The 16,285-nt window shown below is 44.8% G+C and overlaps 1 protein-coding gene across 7 annotated transcripts in view; it reads right to left on the bottom strand.

Moving 5' to 3' along the window:
* Nucleotides 1-12,758: 12,758 nt before the first annotated feature.
* Nucleotides 12,759-16,285, bottom strand: part of P4ha2 (prolyl 4-hydroxylase subunit alpha 2) — a 44,167-nt gene continuing 40,640 nt past the window's right edge. For all 7 annotated transcript variants that reach the window (XM_027427513.2, XM_027427508.2, XM_027427507.2 and 4 more), the window contains 3 exons: nt 15,153-15,221; nt 14,688-14,784; nt 12,759-13,243 (listed from right to left, as the gene is read on the bottom strand). In XM_027427513.2, the coding sequence (XP_027283314.1) occupies nt 13,173-13,243; nt 14,688-14,784; nt 15,153-15,221 (237 nt within the window). In that variant the 3' untranslated portion in view covers nt 12,759-13,172. The remainder of the gene's footprint in view (nt 13,244-14,687; nt 14,785-15,152; nt 15,222-16,285) is intronic.

Here is a 16,285-nt window from a genome sequence, read left to right as displayed (position 1 = left end):
TGGAAGCTAAGGTTGGTGGTTCAAATCGAGCAGCTACTGTCTTCTATGACATCTATAAAAGCAAATGTTAGGTACCATATTGGCACAAGCACAAAAGAGCTGAGGGAGCTATAACTTAGGAGACAGAGAGTCAATCTCAGAGTATGCCTTGCTGACTGCATTACTTTTCTCATCACTGTGACCACACAGTGGCTTACTTGGACTCCCTGTCCAGAGGGATAAAGTCCTTCGTGATGGGGAGGGCCTCGGCCTATGTTTCTGGAAGCAGAAACAGTGCAATGACAGTGATCACCTGACTTCCTCCTTTCCCTCTTTTTATTCAATCTAGTACCTCAGCCCATATGGCAGTGCCACTATGGTCAGGTTACACTGCTCCTTGGTGGAACCTCTCTGGTTACTGTCTCAGGCACAAGCCAAAATGTGTATCATTGACTCTCTGGTGAATTCCACTTTAAAACAAAACAAAATTTCATTTTGCTGCCCAGACTGGCATCACACTCTTGGCAATCCTCCTGTCTTAGCTTCTCAAGTCCTGGGATCACAGGACTTGAGCCACCACACCCAGCTCCCTGGGTGTTTCTTAACCCAATCAAATTGGCAATGTCAATCATCACACTGACCATCAAGGCAATGACCCTTGAACAGGGAAAATAACCAAGGTTGGTTGTTGGTTCTGCTAGAGGAAAACTGGAGGCTTCAGGAGCTCTTTGGTCCTGGCCTATTCACGCAGGAGCCTCAGATATGTTTGTCAGGTCACACATGAGTGATTCCTGGAGGTCTGTGGTCTGACCAGGCTCAGGATCTGAAACACACAGCCCACACTTAATCCAAAGCTCATCTAGGCTCCTGACAGCTCGTTCTATGATGTTGTTTCTAAAGATCAGATTTGCAGATTAACCAAGATTCATATTTGAAGGCAGGAAAATGATGTCCTCTACTGTGTACTCTGTAAAGGCACAGTTTTATTTTAGTATCCATTTAGGAAGCTCTAACACAAAATCCAAATTACTGAACTGTCAGTAGGACCAAGAATCTCTGAAACTGTGGGGAGGGTTTTTTGTTGTTGTTGTTTGTTTTTCTTAAGGAGAAGTCTTGTAAATCTTCAGATTCTCAGGATTCTGAAGGAGTCAGATACACTAAAAGTTTAATGGCAATGGTGACTAGGTTTTCCTACATACTCCAACTTCAGTTCTGTTGCTGTGATAAAATACCCATACAAAAAGTAACTTAGGGGAGAGAGGGCTGATTTTAACTCACAATTCTATGTTATAGTCTGCCACTGTAGGAGAGTGATAGCAGCAGGGGCTTGAGACAGCTGGTCACATCCCATCCGGAGTCAAGAGCAGATGAATGCAGGCTTGCTTGGGCTCAGCTAGCTTTCTCTACTCTTATACAGAACATGGCCCTCTGACTAGAGAATAGTGCCACCCACACAGGCTAGGTCTTCCCACATCTTAATTATTGTCCCCCAATCATGTCCACAAGTCACACTGATCTAGGCAATCCATAGAGACTCTTCCTTGGTGAGTCTTGGTGGTATCAAATAGATGATTCAAACTAAACATTGTACTACATTGGGCCTTATTTGTGAACATTTATAGAATTATTTGTGAGACCCACTCTAGATGTTGGTCCCATAGGTGTGTCCACTAGAAAGCTGGGTAACAAGGTCTAGATAGAGTTCAAGAGGGCTGCAAAAAGCCCAAGTTAGTACATTGCAAGCATATATGTGGTTGCTATAGCAACAGAACTGAAAAGGAAACAGGAAGTGGACAACATGGCACACATGTGAAGGCAGAGGAACCTACAAGAGATGCTGGGAAAGAAAGGAAGAACAGTGAAGCTATCAGCTGAAGGAAAAAAATGCTGCCAACAGTGTCAACCAGGCTCTGCCACAAGGTAAACATTTCTTCAGACAGTTTCAAGGAATAAGTTAAAGGAGACACTGTGTGACTTTCAAAGAATGGGAAGTGAGAGGCCATCAATTGACCACAAGGTTTCAAGTAGCTCACTGATGAAATAAAAATCAATGTCACTTTGTTTGGGTGTAATGATGCAGGTCGTTAATCCTAGCACCAAAGGCAGGCAGGTCTCCATGCATCCCAGACCAGCCTGGTCTACACAGCAAAATGGTGAGTTCCAGGCTAGCCAGGGCTACACACAAAGATAGTGAGTTCCAGGCTAGCCAGGGCTACATAGCAAGGCTAGTTAGAGTGCAATGTAACGAAACACTATTTTAAAAAAAGGACAACAGCATCTGTGACCTCCTTGAGAACAGGAGGGGTGGGCTGGAAAGTAGGCACTTGCCATGATGGCTCAGTGGGTGAAAGACCCTCCCCCATCAATGCCTGAGGCAGGTAGGAGAACTGGCCCTGAGGTTATAAGATCGGGAGAGCTATCCCTGCCTCCCACCAGCTGAAACCCTCAGGAGAGCAGGTCTTTCACCTAGCCTGGACAATACAATAGAGCCAATCCCATTGGCTGAGATGTGGGTAAGCCAGCCCCAGACAGAATAGTGAGTGCAGGAGACCTAGCCCCATTCTTCATCTGCTACATAGCGGCACAGGCTTGGAGAGATGACTTTCCCCCTCCCCCTACACTCACACTCATCAATGCCTGAGGCAGGTAGAGGAGCTGGCCCTGGGGTTATAAGAGCAGGAGGGCTGTCTCAGCCCCTCACCAACTGCAGTGCTGGGAGAGTGGCCCCTGCACCTCACCTGGGCATCACAGTAGAGCTGGCTTTGATGGTATAGGTGGGGGAGAACCAATCCTGAGGACATGAAGCAGGAGAGCTGGCGCTACCCCTTGCTCACTGCTGCAAGGGTAAATTAGCCAGGGCAATGCCAGAGCGCTCACCCTGATGGCGAGGACAGAGGAGAACTGGTAGGTTGACCAACCCTGCATTTGCCCAAACCCAGAACCAGGGTTATGGCTTGGCCAGCCCTAACATCCACCAAATCTATGATCTGCTGGAACACATGAAGGATCCTGACTGGAAGACCGAAAGCTGCAGGATCTCCACAACATAGGGCAACAACAGGATATCCAAGAAGAGACCCAGAGAGGGTCCAACACTGATGGTGTAGTAGAAACCAGAGGCTTCAAACCAGACCAATGACTCTTTGCAATGAGCACTTGCAAGTAAAGACACACACACACACACACACACACACACACACACACACACACACACACACACACAAAGGGGTTTACTTCATGACTTGGCTTCTATGATGAGATCTTTAATTTTTTTCTGATTTCTTCTTTTTTTTCTCTTAAATTTTGTTTTATTGGGGTGTTGCAGGAACAGAGAGTGAACATAAAGGGACAGGGAAATGAATGGGATCAAGATGTATGATGTGAAAGACACATTGAATAAATAAGAAAAAGAAAAAAAAAGCCTGAGGACCCAGATTTGGTTCCCCGTGGAGCCCCCAGAGCATGCTGGCTAATGGTCAGTGAACTCCGGGATAGACTGAGGGACACTGCCTCTGCGAATAAGGCAGAAAAACAACTGGGGGTGATACCCAACATCACCCTCTCATCCACCCCACCCCACCCTCATGCACAAATAGAGATTTTTAAAGGGGAAGGTGGTTAGGCTGGTACTTCTGTGTGGTTCTGTTGACTACATGTGTGTGATGAGAAAGAGACTGGCTAATTAGGGAAGGGGTAAGAAGAGGGAATGGGAAGGATTGACTTCCTGGGGGCACTGATCATCCACATTGCAAATGTACTTTCAGAAAGAGCATAGAGAGTGCTTTAAAGCATCAAACTGGGGGTTTGTCAAATACCCTTGTCTCTTCCCTACCACTGACCTCTTAATCCCAGTGGTTTACAGTAATAGCACCGCCACAAATAAAGTTTTTCTAGAGTTTAGAAGAACAAAGAATCTTCATAAAAGAAAAAAAAAAAAAAAAACAAAACCTCTTTAACATGCATCAGTCCCTGTGAAGGATGTCCAAGACATCCTAGGGTCAACCATCAGCTGACTGAGGGTCTTATGCTCTGCCTCTTTAGAAATCAAAGGAAGGCAAGAAGCTTTGCAAACTGGGGTAGCGAGGATAGTGGGTGGGGTCTCTGGCAGCAGAGAGCAGAACAGTGGCAGGCAAAAGCAGTGAGTAGCGCCCTCTAGTGTTACAATGATGTGCATGCCTCAGGTTATCTAGACCCTTGGCTTTTAGTTCCAACACTATAGCTCTCTGCCCTGGATCTCACACCCTTGTCCCTGAGATTTGACAGTTGTCACTGTCTCTGCTACTTCTTTTTTGTGTGTTATCAGTTCCACTTGCACTAATAAAAGAAGATAAGAAAAGACCACTCAAGAGAAGCCTATTATTGAGTCTGATGTTGCCATTCAAGTAGCAGCAGAAGAGTATAGTGGACTTAGCCTGAGTGGCCTGCTCATATAGGCCAAGAAGAGGTGTTTGGACCGATCACAGACATTTAGTAGGACTAATACAACTTCCTGTTAGCACCAATCACAGCCATCGAAGCTTGTGGTTTGGACCAATCACAACCTTGCCTCTTAGTATGATCCCTCTGCCAGACCACAAAAGGAAGTATTTTCCTTCTGGCCAACATGGAAATGTTGTGGGGTCATTTAGAGTTCATCAAGGTTTGTGACAGAAAGTCTGATAGTTTTGAACAGCTCTGCACTTTCAGAATACAGACAACTAGCTGTGATTGCCATGTACTTCTTGAGGTGTCCTTGGAGTGTTTGAGATCACTGGTACAGGCATCAGTCATCTGGTAGATGCTGGCACAACAGTCCTTTTTGTATAACGCAATCAAGTCAGGAACAAGGTTCCAACACCTGCTAATTTGAGTCAAACTGTCCCAACAGTGTCTTTAATTCCACAAAAAGAAACATCAGAAGGAATGCTTCCCATCTACAGGTCAAAGATTCCACTGTTAACACTAACAGTGGTTTTACTAGGGATTGTTAAGTGCTTAACACTTTCCAGTGTCCTAGGGAGAGATAGGTCACACTCTCATTTGTCTCCCTTGGATACTTCCAGGCTCAAGACTCCTCCTATATCCAACGTCCTCAGACTAGGGACTGAGAAGTAGTACTCAGGGCAGCCATCCCAGTGCTCAACAGTCTTTTGGAACTAACAAAATTTCCCGAGAACATTGTTCATTCTACCAAACTCACACATGGAAGTCCTAATCCAAGGTGTGACTATGTATTTGGAACCAGAGCCCTCAGGATATGACAAGGTTAAATGAAGTCACACGAATATACCTTACTCTAATAAAACCGGTGTCCTCATGAAGTGAATTAGAGCACAGACAACAGACAAGGGGGTGCCCACATGCAGCCCAAGGTGGGAGGTCTCAGAAGAAATGCAGTCTGCAACACCTTGGACTTTCAGCCTTTAGAGCTGTCAAAAACAGATTTTTGTTGTCCATGCAGTCAGCCTGTGAGCGGCATTTTGTTTTAGTGGTCCTACAATTTTATTAGACAAGCAAGGAGACTGATTCCGTTTTACAATTAACTTCAACATTGTAAAAACAGAGTTCAACTAGATTAAGAAATGTATCACTTGGTTTTGTTTTTATTCCAGTTCTTTTGCTAGGATAAAATATCTTGACAAAAAGGAACTTAGGGGCCAGGTACACTCAGGGAGGCAGAGGCAGGTGGGTTTTGAGTTTGAGGCCAGTCTGGTCTATAGAATAAGTCCAGGACAGACAGGGCTATACAGAAAAACCCTATCTTGAGAAACAAAAACAAAAAGCAACTTAGGGGAGAAATTAAGAGTTGATTTTAGCTCACAATCCCAGATTAGCATTCATTACAGCAGGGATGACACAGTGGCAGGAGCTTAAGACAGCTGGTCAAGAACAATGAGAGAATGAATTATACATGCTCACTTGCCCTCAGTTCAATGTCTCCACTCTATATAATCCACAGCCCCTGCCTAGGGAATGGTGCCACCCACAGCTGGCTGTGCCTCTCCACAACTATTAACTAAAATAATCCCCCCAAAACATATCCACGAACCAACAAATTCTAGAGTCTCTTCCCAGGTGATTCTAGGTGTGCCAACCTGACAATTTTCAGCTTCACAGGGCAAGTCATCATGGATATTAAGACAAAGGAAAAAATTGGGGGGTGAAAGGGCAAGTGCCAATTAACTTACGTGTCAACTTGACTAATCCATGGTGATCAATTGTTTGATGAATGCCAACCCAACTCGTCATCTCACATAACAGAATGCCAGAGATACCATCTGAATTTTGCCAAACAAAAGATTTATGTTGCCAGGCAATCAAGAGTGCTGAAATACCAGATTACCAAAAAGTGCCAAGGGAAAGAGGGGTGCAGTGGAAGGCAGTGAACACCAGTTCCGTGAGTATTTCTCAAACTTAGAAATACTTAGGAATAATCAAAAAAACACCACATACTAGACATAAGGTTTATAGTCTACAGAATTAAAAAGACTATAGTTTCTGGTAGGAAATGGGAAAAAGTATGAGTAGTGGGATGGCACAAATGAAAATAAGTTCTTTTTATTTTTTATTTATGAGTAAGTACGTACGTATGCAGTACGTATTGTGCAGTATGTATGTAAGACAGTATTAGATTCTTTGAAACTGATATTATAGACAGTTGTATAGCCAAACTTGGGTCTCCTATAGGAGCCTAAGAGCAGCAAGTGCTCTTAAATGTTAAGCCATGTCTCTAGCCCCGAATACTCTTTTGTTATTGTTTTGTTTTGTTTGAGACAGGTCACTATGCAGCCTTTGCTGGCCTGGAACGCACTATTCACTAAGCTGGTCTTAAACTCTGTCTGCCCCTGTCTCCCCCACCCCCATTCTCTCTGGCACTTCTGCAACATTAGTTTCATTGTCATGCCTCCTACTTCCCACACCTATTTATGAGTTTCTCCCACTGCTCTTAATTATTTAAAGACAAAGACGGTATTCATCTTCTCTTTCCCAACAGACCTTTAATAACTACTAGAGGAAAATGTAATTTTTAGAAACTGAGAAACTCCCAGTCCAGGGTTTGAGTCACAGGCCTTCTACTTATCAGTCAGGAGCCCTCACGTGACCTGGGGGACCTTACCCAATTGTTCTAGCTCAGGCTCATTATCTGTTCTGAATGAAATGGCAGACTGTGACATCCCCCAGATCAGTGGCAAACACACACTGACTGAATCACCACCTGCAATGGTTACCAAGAACTGCTGAGTAGGGGCACTGTCTCTAGGGCAGGAGTCACCCTGCATTATTCCAGAATGTGGTCTGTACCCGTGAGCAGACGCCAGCACAAGACAGATTCCTCGATGGCTGATGCCGGCCTTAATTTAGGACACTCAACATCTTATAGCTAAGTAGGATATTTGTATTTGTGTTATAATTCACATGAAAGGGGCTTAAAAACAAGGTACACTTCTAGCCAAGATGAGGTAGATTATAGTAGACCAACTTTTAGGCTCCTACCCGCTTTAAAAAACAAAGCCACAGCTGGAGAAATGACTCAGCAGTACTGGATTCTCTTCCAGGGGGCCCAGGTTTTGATATGCACCACTCATGTACCATCTGTAAATCCAGTCCCAGGGGATCCAACACCCTCTTCTGACTCCCACAGGCACTGCAGGCACATGGTACACAGACATCCATGCAGGTAAAACACCTGTACTCATAAAATAAAAATAATGAAAGGGGGGAAAATGTACGAGAAAAAAAATGGAAGCCAAGAAAAATCATCAAATCTGAATAAAACTGCTCAAAAAATCTGCTGTGAAGCATGGGATTACTAAATCAGAAAGGGTTTGGGTATCAAGATCACAGAGGATAAATCTTATGTTAAGAAACCAAAGTCTATAGCTTCTTTTATCTTAGTCATCTGCAGAGTGTAGAGCCATGGAGAGTAGGGGCCAGGGCAAAACAGAAGTGCACAGGGCAGCACGCAGGGCACTTGAAGACCAAACAGGACACTGAGGGAAGGGGGACCTTGCTACAGCATTCACCCTGATTATCTACGGAGACAGTTTCTAAATTCTGTTAAGCAGAAAACTCTCTGGCTCAGAACCAATTTTTCTTTAAATTTGAATCTTTTCTTTGAAAAGAAGAATGACATTTGGGGACAGTCTAGATCTGAGGAACTTCTGATGGGGACAGAGCGGAGAGCATCCCAGTGGGAAACCCTTAGAGGACTTCAGCCTGCCAAGTGCACTATAAGCAAAGTTCAGGCTTTGAATGGATCAAGGTCTCTGTACTGGGTCTTTTCTCTCCTCTCCCCTCCCTTTCTCCTCCCTCCCTCCTTCCTTCTCTTTCTTCCCTCCCTCCCTCTCTCCCTTCTTCCTTTTGCCACCAACCAGCTCCCAAATCATGACACAGAGACTTACTATTAGTTATGAATGCTCAGCCTAGCTTAGGCTCATTTCTGACTAGTTCTTTTAACTTAACCTGTTTTTCTTTATCTACCTTTTCCCTTGGGGCTTACTACCTTACTTCTATATATCTTACTTTCGCTTGTCTCTATGTTTGTCTAGTGGCTGTCTGGCGTCTGCCCTCAGTGTCTCCCTCGTTCTCTCCTCCTCCCTCTCCTCTCTCTCTCCCTCCTACTTAATCTCTCTGCTTGCCAGCCCCATCTACTCTTTCTCTGCCTAATTATTGGCTGTTCAGCTCTTTATGAGACCAATCAGGTGACTTAGCCAGGCAAGGTAAAACAAATGTAACACATCTTTACATAATTAAACACACATCCTTACATTGTTAAACAAACTTAGCATAAAAAAATGTAACACACATTTACACAGTTAAAATAATATTAGGCAGCATAAAGAAATATAACACATCTTTGTCTAGTTAAAATAATATTCCACAACACTCCTCTGCCTAGTAAAGTGTTAGTCCCTGTGCAGGAAGCCAACACCATCAAGGGCCTTTGTAATTTGTCACGAGCAGCAAATAAAATGCCAAGAGTAGACCAAACAACCAGGAAAACAGGGTTAAAAAAATAGAGAGTCACTCAAAACAAAAACCATGGCATTATTAGACAAGACTTTCAAGTAACTGTTTTCATTGATCCAAGAAAAACATGGAGGAAATAAAAGAATTCCCCAGAGAACTATATCCAGGGCTAAAAAACGAAATAAGGGGCTGGAGAGATGACACAGTAGTTAGGTGACCCAAGTTGGGTTCCCAGCTCCCACATCAGGTGGCTCACAATTGCCTGTAACTCCTGCTCCACGTCTGATGCTCACTTCTGGCCACAAAGACATAAATAAAAATAAGCCTTCTTAAAAAAATGAAGTAAGTTGGGGTGAGCTCAGGGGCAGAAGTGCTTGCCTAGCCTAAGGTGTGGCTCTGGGTTCAATCCCAGACCTGGGGAGGGAGTAAGAGAGGAAAGGAAGTAGGGATATGGGGAGAACAGGAAGGGAAGAGGGAAGGAGGTGGAAAGGAGACAGATGAACTACAAAATAGATAAATGAAATATCTAATTTTGAGCATCTAGGGGATGGGAGGCTGGGAGACACAAGAGGAAGCGTAGGACAAATGTGACAAAGCAGATGTTTTTATCAACAAGATTTACTAGAGTCTCAGAAAGGGAGAGGGAAGGGAAAATTTGTGACAGAAACAATACTCAAAAGATGCAAAGTCTGAGAAATTTCTAGAACCCGGCAAAGACTTCAACTGGCAAATTCAGGGCGCTCTGCAAATGTCAAGAAGGAAAACAGAAAAGGAATCCTATACTCACAACAAAACCACAGAAAGCTAAAAATGAAGATTAAAATGTTAAAAGCCACTGACAAGGAGGTGAGGGGTTATCTTCAGAGGAGCAACAAGACAGGGTAGCCTTCATTTTATCAGAACTAAAAATGAAAAAGGCACACCACAAAAATAGAAAAGATAATGAACAAAACTGAAATGTCTATGAATCAGGAAGAAAGACTTGAAGAAGAAACCTAATGACTAATAAACATGAAAGGGTGTGCAGAATCACCAATAAGCATCAATAGGTACCATTGTACTCACCGAGGGCTGCCATAATAAAATACTGTATACTAAGCAAAGTGATCTGTTTTTCTTTTATTTCAAGTGAAGTATCAAAACCACAGTGTGAGCAGATTGCCTGGTGAGTGTGTGCTTCCTGGTTCATGGTCAACCATCTTCTTGCTATCTTTTTACATGAAAAGAAGACAGGGAGCTCTCTGGGATATCTTTGATAAAAACACTTGTGTTGGCTAGTTTTATGTCTACTTGACACAAGCTATAGCCATCCGAGAAGCGGAAGCCTCAACTGAGAATGTCTCCATAGACTGAGCTGTAGGCAAGCCTGTATCACATTTTTAAAATTAGTGATTGATATGAGAGGGCCCAGCCCTTTTTGGGTGGTGCCATCCCTGGAATTATAGTCCTGGGTTCCATAAGAAAGCGGGTTGAGCAAGCCATGAGGAACAAACGAGTAATTATCACCCTTCCATGGCTTCTGCATCAGCTCTTGCCTTCAGGATGCTGCCCTGCTTGAGTTCCTGTCCTGACTTCCTTCAGTGATGTGATATGGAAGTGTAAGATGTACCAGGCTTTTTCTTTTGGGTCACCAACCAGCTCCCAAATCATGACACAGAGACTTATTATTAGTTTTGAATGCTTAGCCTAGCTTAGGCACATTTCTGGCTGACTCTTTTTTTAACCTATTTATTTTTACCTACTTTTTGCCTTGGGGCTTTTTACTTTTCTTTCAGTATATCTTACTCTTACTGCTTCTTGTAACTGCTGGCTGGTAGGCTGCCTGCCTTCTTCCCTGGGTATGTCCCTGGTTTTCTCCTCCTCCTCTTATTTTCCTTCTTTTCACTTCCTGTGCCTAGATTTCTCCTATTTATTCTCTCTGCCTGCTAGCCACACCTATCCTTTCTCTTGCCTAGCAATTGGATGTTCAGCTCTTTATTAGACCAATCAGGTGCCTTAGGCAGGCCAGGTGAAACACATGCAACACATCTTCACATAATTAACCACACATCCTCGAATCTTTAAACAAATGCAGCATGAACAAAAGTAACACGCCTTTCCACAGTTAAAGTAATATTCTGCAGCATAAACAAATGTAATACATCTTTGCCCAGTTAATATTCCACATTTCTCCCTTTTTGCCTAAATCAGAAAGGTTTTTAACTTTAATATAATAAAACTATATACAACAAGAACAATTACCAAATAAGGATTACATTTACAATATCCAGTCTGTTTGTATTTTGCAATTTCGAAGAAAATACTCCATTATATATCCAATCTTGGTAAGTCCAAAGTTTAGTAGCTAATTTACCTTCTGTCATAAGTAAGAATAACTGCAACTACCACTGTCTAGTCTTCATCTCCATCAAAGACCCCTGAGTGAACTTCAAAGTGCGGTGCGAGCCACTTCTAAACCTATAGAAATGACAGACATCCGGTTGCATGGACAGTCACCCAAGATTCCTCTACAACATTGGGACATCCAATCTTCGGGCCTCTAGGCCTGGAATATCTGGTAGACTCCTCTATGAAGCAGGAAATTTGAATGATTATCCCACCTTGTTTTGGCAAAGTTCAGCAGTCACTTTCCAGACACTGGAGTGAGGAGGTCAGGTAAGAACTTCCATTTACTCCTGGTGAGTGTGGGTATAACATGCTGCCATACATCACATGGCTCTTCCTTGCCTGCCTCTCCTTCTTGCTGGTGAGTTTGTCTATCTAGCTGTGGTACTGCAGCTGCCATCCTCACTGCTATCACAACGAAGCCTCTCTCATTTTCCAATGTGGACTGAGGACCAGGCACTCTCCAGAGGTCCTCAGGCCTTCAACGCCAGACTCGGATGACTGAGTCACAAACCTTATAGACTGAACTGCTGCTGGTTCTCAGCCTCTCCAGGGTGTAGTTGGCCACTGTTGAACTACCCAGCCTGCATCCTGTAAACCAATCTAATTAATTCCCTTTGTAATACATATTCGTCCCGTCGGTTCTGTTTCTCTAGAGGAAACTGAATGAACTGTAAAAAACAAACTCCATGACAATACAGAAAAAAATCTTTAATGTAATACCAAATGAAAGAAGCCAAACAGACAGAAATATAGTCTGACTCAGTTAGTTAAAAACTCAGTCAGTGAAAATGAAGTTACTGTATTCAGTGACCTGGTCACAGGAGGGAAACTTCAATGGTGACCACAAATCACCATTCCATGGTTATCCATGGGATTCTTGGACAGGGAAGAGATGTCAGTCACAAGGGCCTCCCACGTGGCTCCTGAGTGCTGATCAGAAAAGCTCCAGCCAAGAGAAGGTAACATGTATGTACACACACACACACACACACACACACACTGAGCCAGGGGCACATGCCAAACCAAACACTAACAGCATCCCAACTGTGAACACTTGTTCTTCCTATGTTCTCTGGGTGGTCAGGTGAGATTTTTTACCTCTAGTTTCCAGAAAAGCACACAAGCCTGGAGGACATATGGGTGTTAAAAAGAGTTTTAGAACCCAAGGCTACATCTTCCCTCTGAAGAATGTCTGCACAGTAGAGATGCATACAAAATGGTGAAACTGGTAAGGGCTCCTGGATTGTGTGTGTATGACTTCATGTATGCACATGTTTGTGTGTGTACATGCATGTGGAGACCAGCCATTCACTTCAGGCCCAGCTTTTAACTATGTGCTGGAAATCAGAATTCAGGTCTATGTTTGTGTGGCAGGCATTTCGAATTGAGCCAGCCCCAACCAAAATGAAACAATACAACAACAAACCCAAAACACTCCAAAATAAGGCTTTTTAAGGCTTCTGGCAGGGACATTTTATTTACTTAATGTTTTAAAGCCACCCACAACAAATAGAAATGTCATAACAAACTTGTAAACACAGCATCAGAACTTTGGTTTCACTAAAACATCTCCCACCTGAAACATCTGAGGTACAAAGGCACCGAACTAGGTGCTACACAGTCTGGTTCTGCAGCAGCCATACCAATGCTACCCTTGGAGCCAGAGTAGGCACAGGCTGGCCAGAGTCTGGGCCCAGGTCACCCAGGACTAGGCCCAGGACATACTCTCTCAAATTCAGACAAACACTGGCTCCTCCAATGATAGGAGCTGGATCATACAAAGGAATCTGTGGTCACACTGAACTTGAAGATGACTTGGGCTGTGGGGCCAGGAAGGGGTAGAGCAGAAAAGGACGTCAATCAACTTCTGTCGTTCCACAAGGCCTCAAGAACTCTTGTCCTCTTTCATGGAACCACTTATTGGAGACTGTGAACAGAAAGCAAGTATGTGATGATCCAATCTATCAATTCAGCAGCCAAAATTAATTGCTTCCTCCATGACAACCACTGCCCTGCGCTCTGGGGGGAAGACTCCAGCTACTCACACACCACTGAAAATACATGGGCACGCAGGTAATGGTACAAAAGTCTACCAATGATTTGATGTGCGTATGCAGGTTGCCATGGGAACAGAGCCAAAAGGCATCTCATGATGTTAGGGGAGCAGTACTGACACAGAACAGGAAGCCTGACAGAAGTTATCCTGGAAGGAAGGCGGGCATACCATATGGCTGCCACTCACTCCAAGTGGGCTGGATGCAGAAAGTGGGATGAGAAAGTCCTGAAAGGCAGAGGCCACTCTGGTAAATTCGAAGGACCTCAAGAAGCTGGGGCAGTGACAAGTAGAAACTGAGAGGAGAGGGATGGGGAACCTGTCAGCACTGTGCAGGGCGTGGCCATGAGCCAAAGGCCCCATGAGCTGCAAAGCACAATCTTAGTGCTGTGGGCACCCGGGCTGAAGCCCTGAAACCAGCACTGCATGTCACAGGCATGCACCATGACCCTGTTCCCCAAACATGGACTCTCTCATAAGGAATAAAAAAGTAATGCAGGGCAGATGACAGGGCTCATATCATGAGCCCTTTAATCCCCAGAACCCACAACGTGGAAGGAGAGCACATTCTTTCAAATTGCACTCTGACCTTCACACCCAAACCAAAGTCAGAGATTTTAAAATACAATTTAATACCTGAACTTAACTAAACAACCTGTTTAGAAGACTTGATGAACAGCATACAAAGCAGAATGATAAACCTTAGCTGGAACTAAGTGCTACGCTACACTTTCGCCATTTAGTACATTAGACCTACCCCATACTTTCTCTTCCCAGATCAACAACTACCTCGTTTACATTTGTTTGCCTTCTCTGTGAGCCAATCACTATTAATCTCCCAAACTCCAGGGGTTATAAATGCATGTGATCCCTTCCTGTGTCACATTCTAGTCCTAGCTCTCCATAGCCACTTCCAGGGCGAGGCACCCTGCCTCCATTCTCATCTCAGGCCTCCCCTTCTTCAAGTGACAAGGACAGCCAGTGCCCCGACCCTGTTACCTAAGAGACTAGTTGTGCCACAAGTATCTTGCTTGCCTCAGACAGACACCCTCTCTCCTCTCTACTCCGAGCTCTCTCTATGCTTCACTCAAACCCCTGCCAGAGCCCACTTCTCTGGAAGGCCACCCTGTACCTATGGTGCTTCCTTGGCTCTCTGGGCATCTCTGAGCGTTCACAACCAGCTATAGTAGGTCTGCCTGGGTGGTATAAGCAGCCAAGAAAACCTCTTGCAATGCAGAACAGACAGCAGTTAGCAGTTGTTTCCACCTCTGCATCTAAGGCTGAGGGCCCCATCGACCCTGTCCCTTAAGCCACTCACCCCACTTGCAGCCCACGAGCACAGGGCAGGCAGCATGTCTCGTTCGATAGTCACCTTCCCCACTCCGCAGAAGGTTGTACCAGAATACAGCTGTGCCCTGGGAAAGAGATGAGCTGTCGGAGCACATCCTAAAGCTCAGTCACAAGGACCTGCTCCAAGAATCTAGAACCATCCACCCCTGGGCAGAAATGCCCCTCCTTTCCTGTGTTTGGGGGGCAGGGCTCAAAAGCACCTATCCCTTAAACGGAAGGAAGGACTTCAGAACCCCACCTGCCCTGAAGGGTCTTCTTCCCTCCCCATTCCTTCTCCCTGGGTACAAGTTGGGACCACAGTCCAGGGTAAAGGTGGGAAGGAACTAAGACACATCAGTCTCATTGACAGTCAAGTAAACAGTCAATGGCACTGGGGGACATAGACCAGGTCTGAACCCTGCTTCAATGTGTGACTCTGAAGAAGCACAATTACCTTCTTGGGCCAAATTGCAGCTCCCAAGTCAGGGAAGACAGTGGCACCTCCAGCTTCTACATCACTCATCTGGGAACATAAGGCAAAGAGCTTGGCCCCTCTCCCCAAGGACAGCAGAGCAACAAAGCCTTGAGGACATGACAAGGTGCGGAGGTCACCCTACACCAAGCATGAGTAGCCCTGCATGGGGGCTCTGCTCGATGGCCAGCTTCAGCCAAGAAAAACTTTCCACATGCAGCTTAATCTGTGCTGTTCATCAAGACAGGCTCTATGCCTGGAGGTTCGAGAACTAAAGGCCCCAGGGGACCTACATTCAGGTTTCCCTTGACTAGGAACAACCTGAGTCTATTTAGAAAATGACTAGCTTAGGCTAGATGGCTTGGCAGTTAAGAGCACTTGCTGTTATACACAACCCAGGTGCAGTTCCCAGCACTCACACAGTGCCTTACAACCACCTGTAACTCCAGTTCCAGGTGATCAAAGCCCTCTTCTGGCCTCTGTGGGCACTAGGCATGCACATGGTACTTACAACATATATGCATACACATATGAAGGCAAACACTCATACATATAAATACATATCAAAAAAAAAAGAAAGAAAGAAGAAAACGCCTATCTTGACCCCATCTTGAATTCTCACCCACAGCCTGGGCCTTGCCTAGGCCCCTATGGTCAGCACTCTGTACTGTGCACAGAGTGCTGGATAGGAGCTCCCTGTAGCTTCCAACCTCAGGAGTACCGTCTTCCCTGGGTGGCCATTTTTCTGGCTCTACCTGCTCTAATCCGACCTCCACCTTCCCAGAATGCTACTCTGCCCTGCTTTCTCTGAAACTAAATTGCACTCTTATTTGAAGTGTTTTGTTTGTCTATGCTATAATAAAAATGGCCTATAGGGTAATAAGAACTATCTATAGCTAAGACGTTTCCCAATACGACACATACCAGCCTGACTGAAGGGGCACTCAGCAGGCTCATGATAAGGAAAATGAATAAACCCAGTGTCTTCCCTAGTGCTGGCATTCAAACCCAGTGACTCTCCAAGTCAGTCAGTCTCACTCGCCTCTCTCTCCAGATACACTAACCTTTGCCTGTTTCCTGACATTCCAAACTTGTCCCTTCCAGGCCCCCACACA

The sequence above is a fragment of the Cricetulus griseus genome, chromosome 7 (assembly GCF_003668045.3).
Source record: "Cricetulus griseus strain 17A/GY chromosome 7, alternate assembly CriGri-PICRH-1.0, whole genome shotgun sequence".
NCBI classification, from domain to species: domain Eukaryota; kingdom Metazoa; phylum Chordata; class Mammalia; order Rodentia; family Cricetidae; genus Cricetulus; species Cricetulus griseus.
The sequence above is the reverse complement of the archived record's forward strand: the minus strand, read 5'-3'. Positions and strand labels throughout refer to the sequence as shown.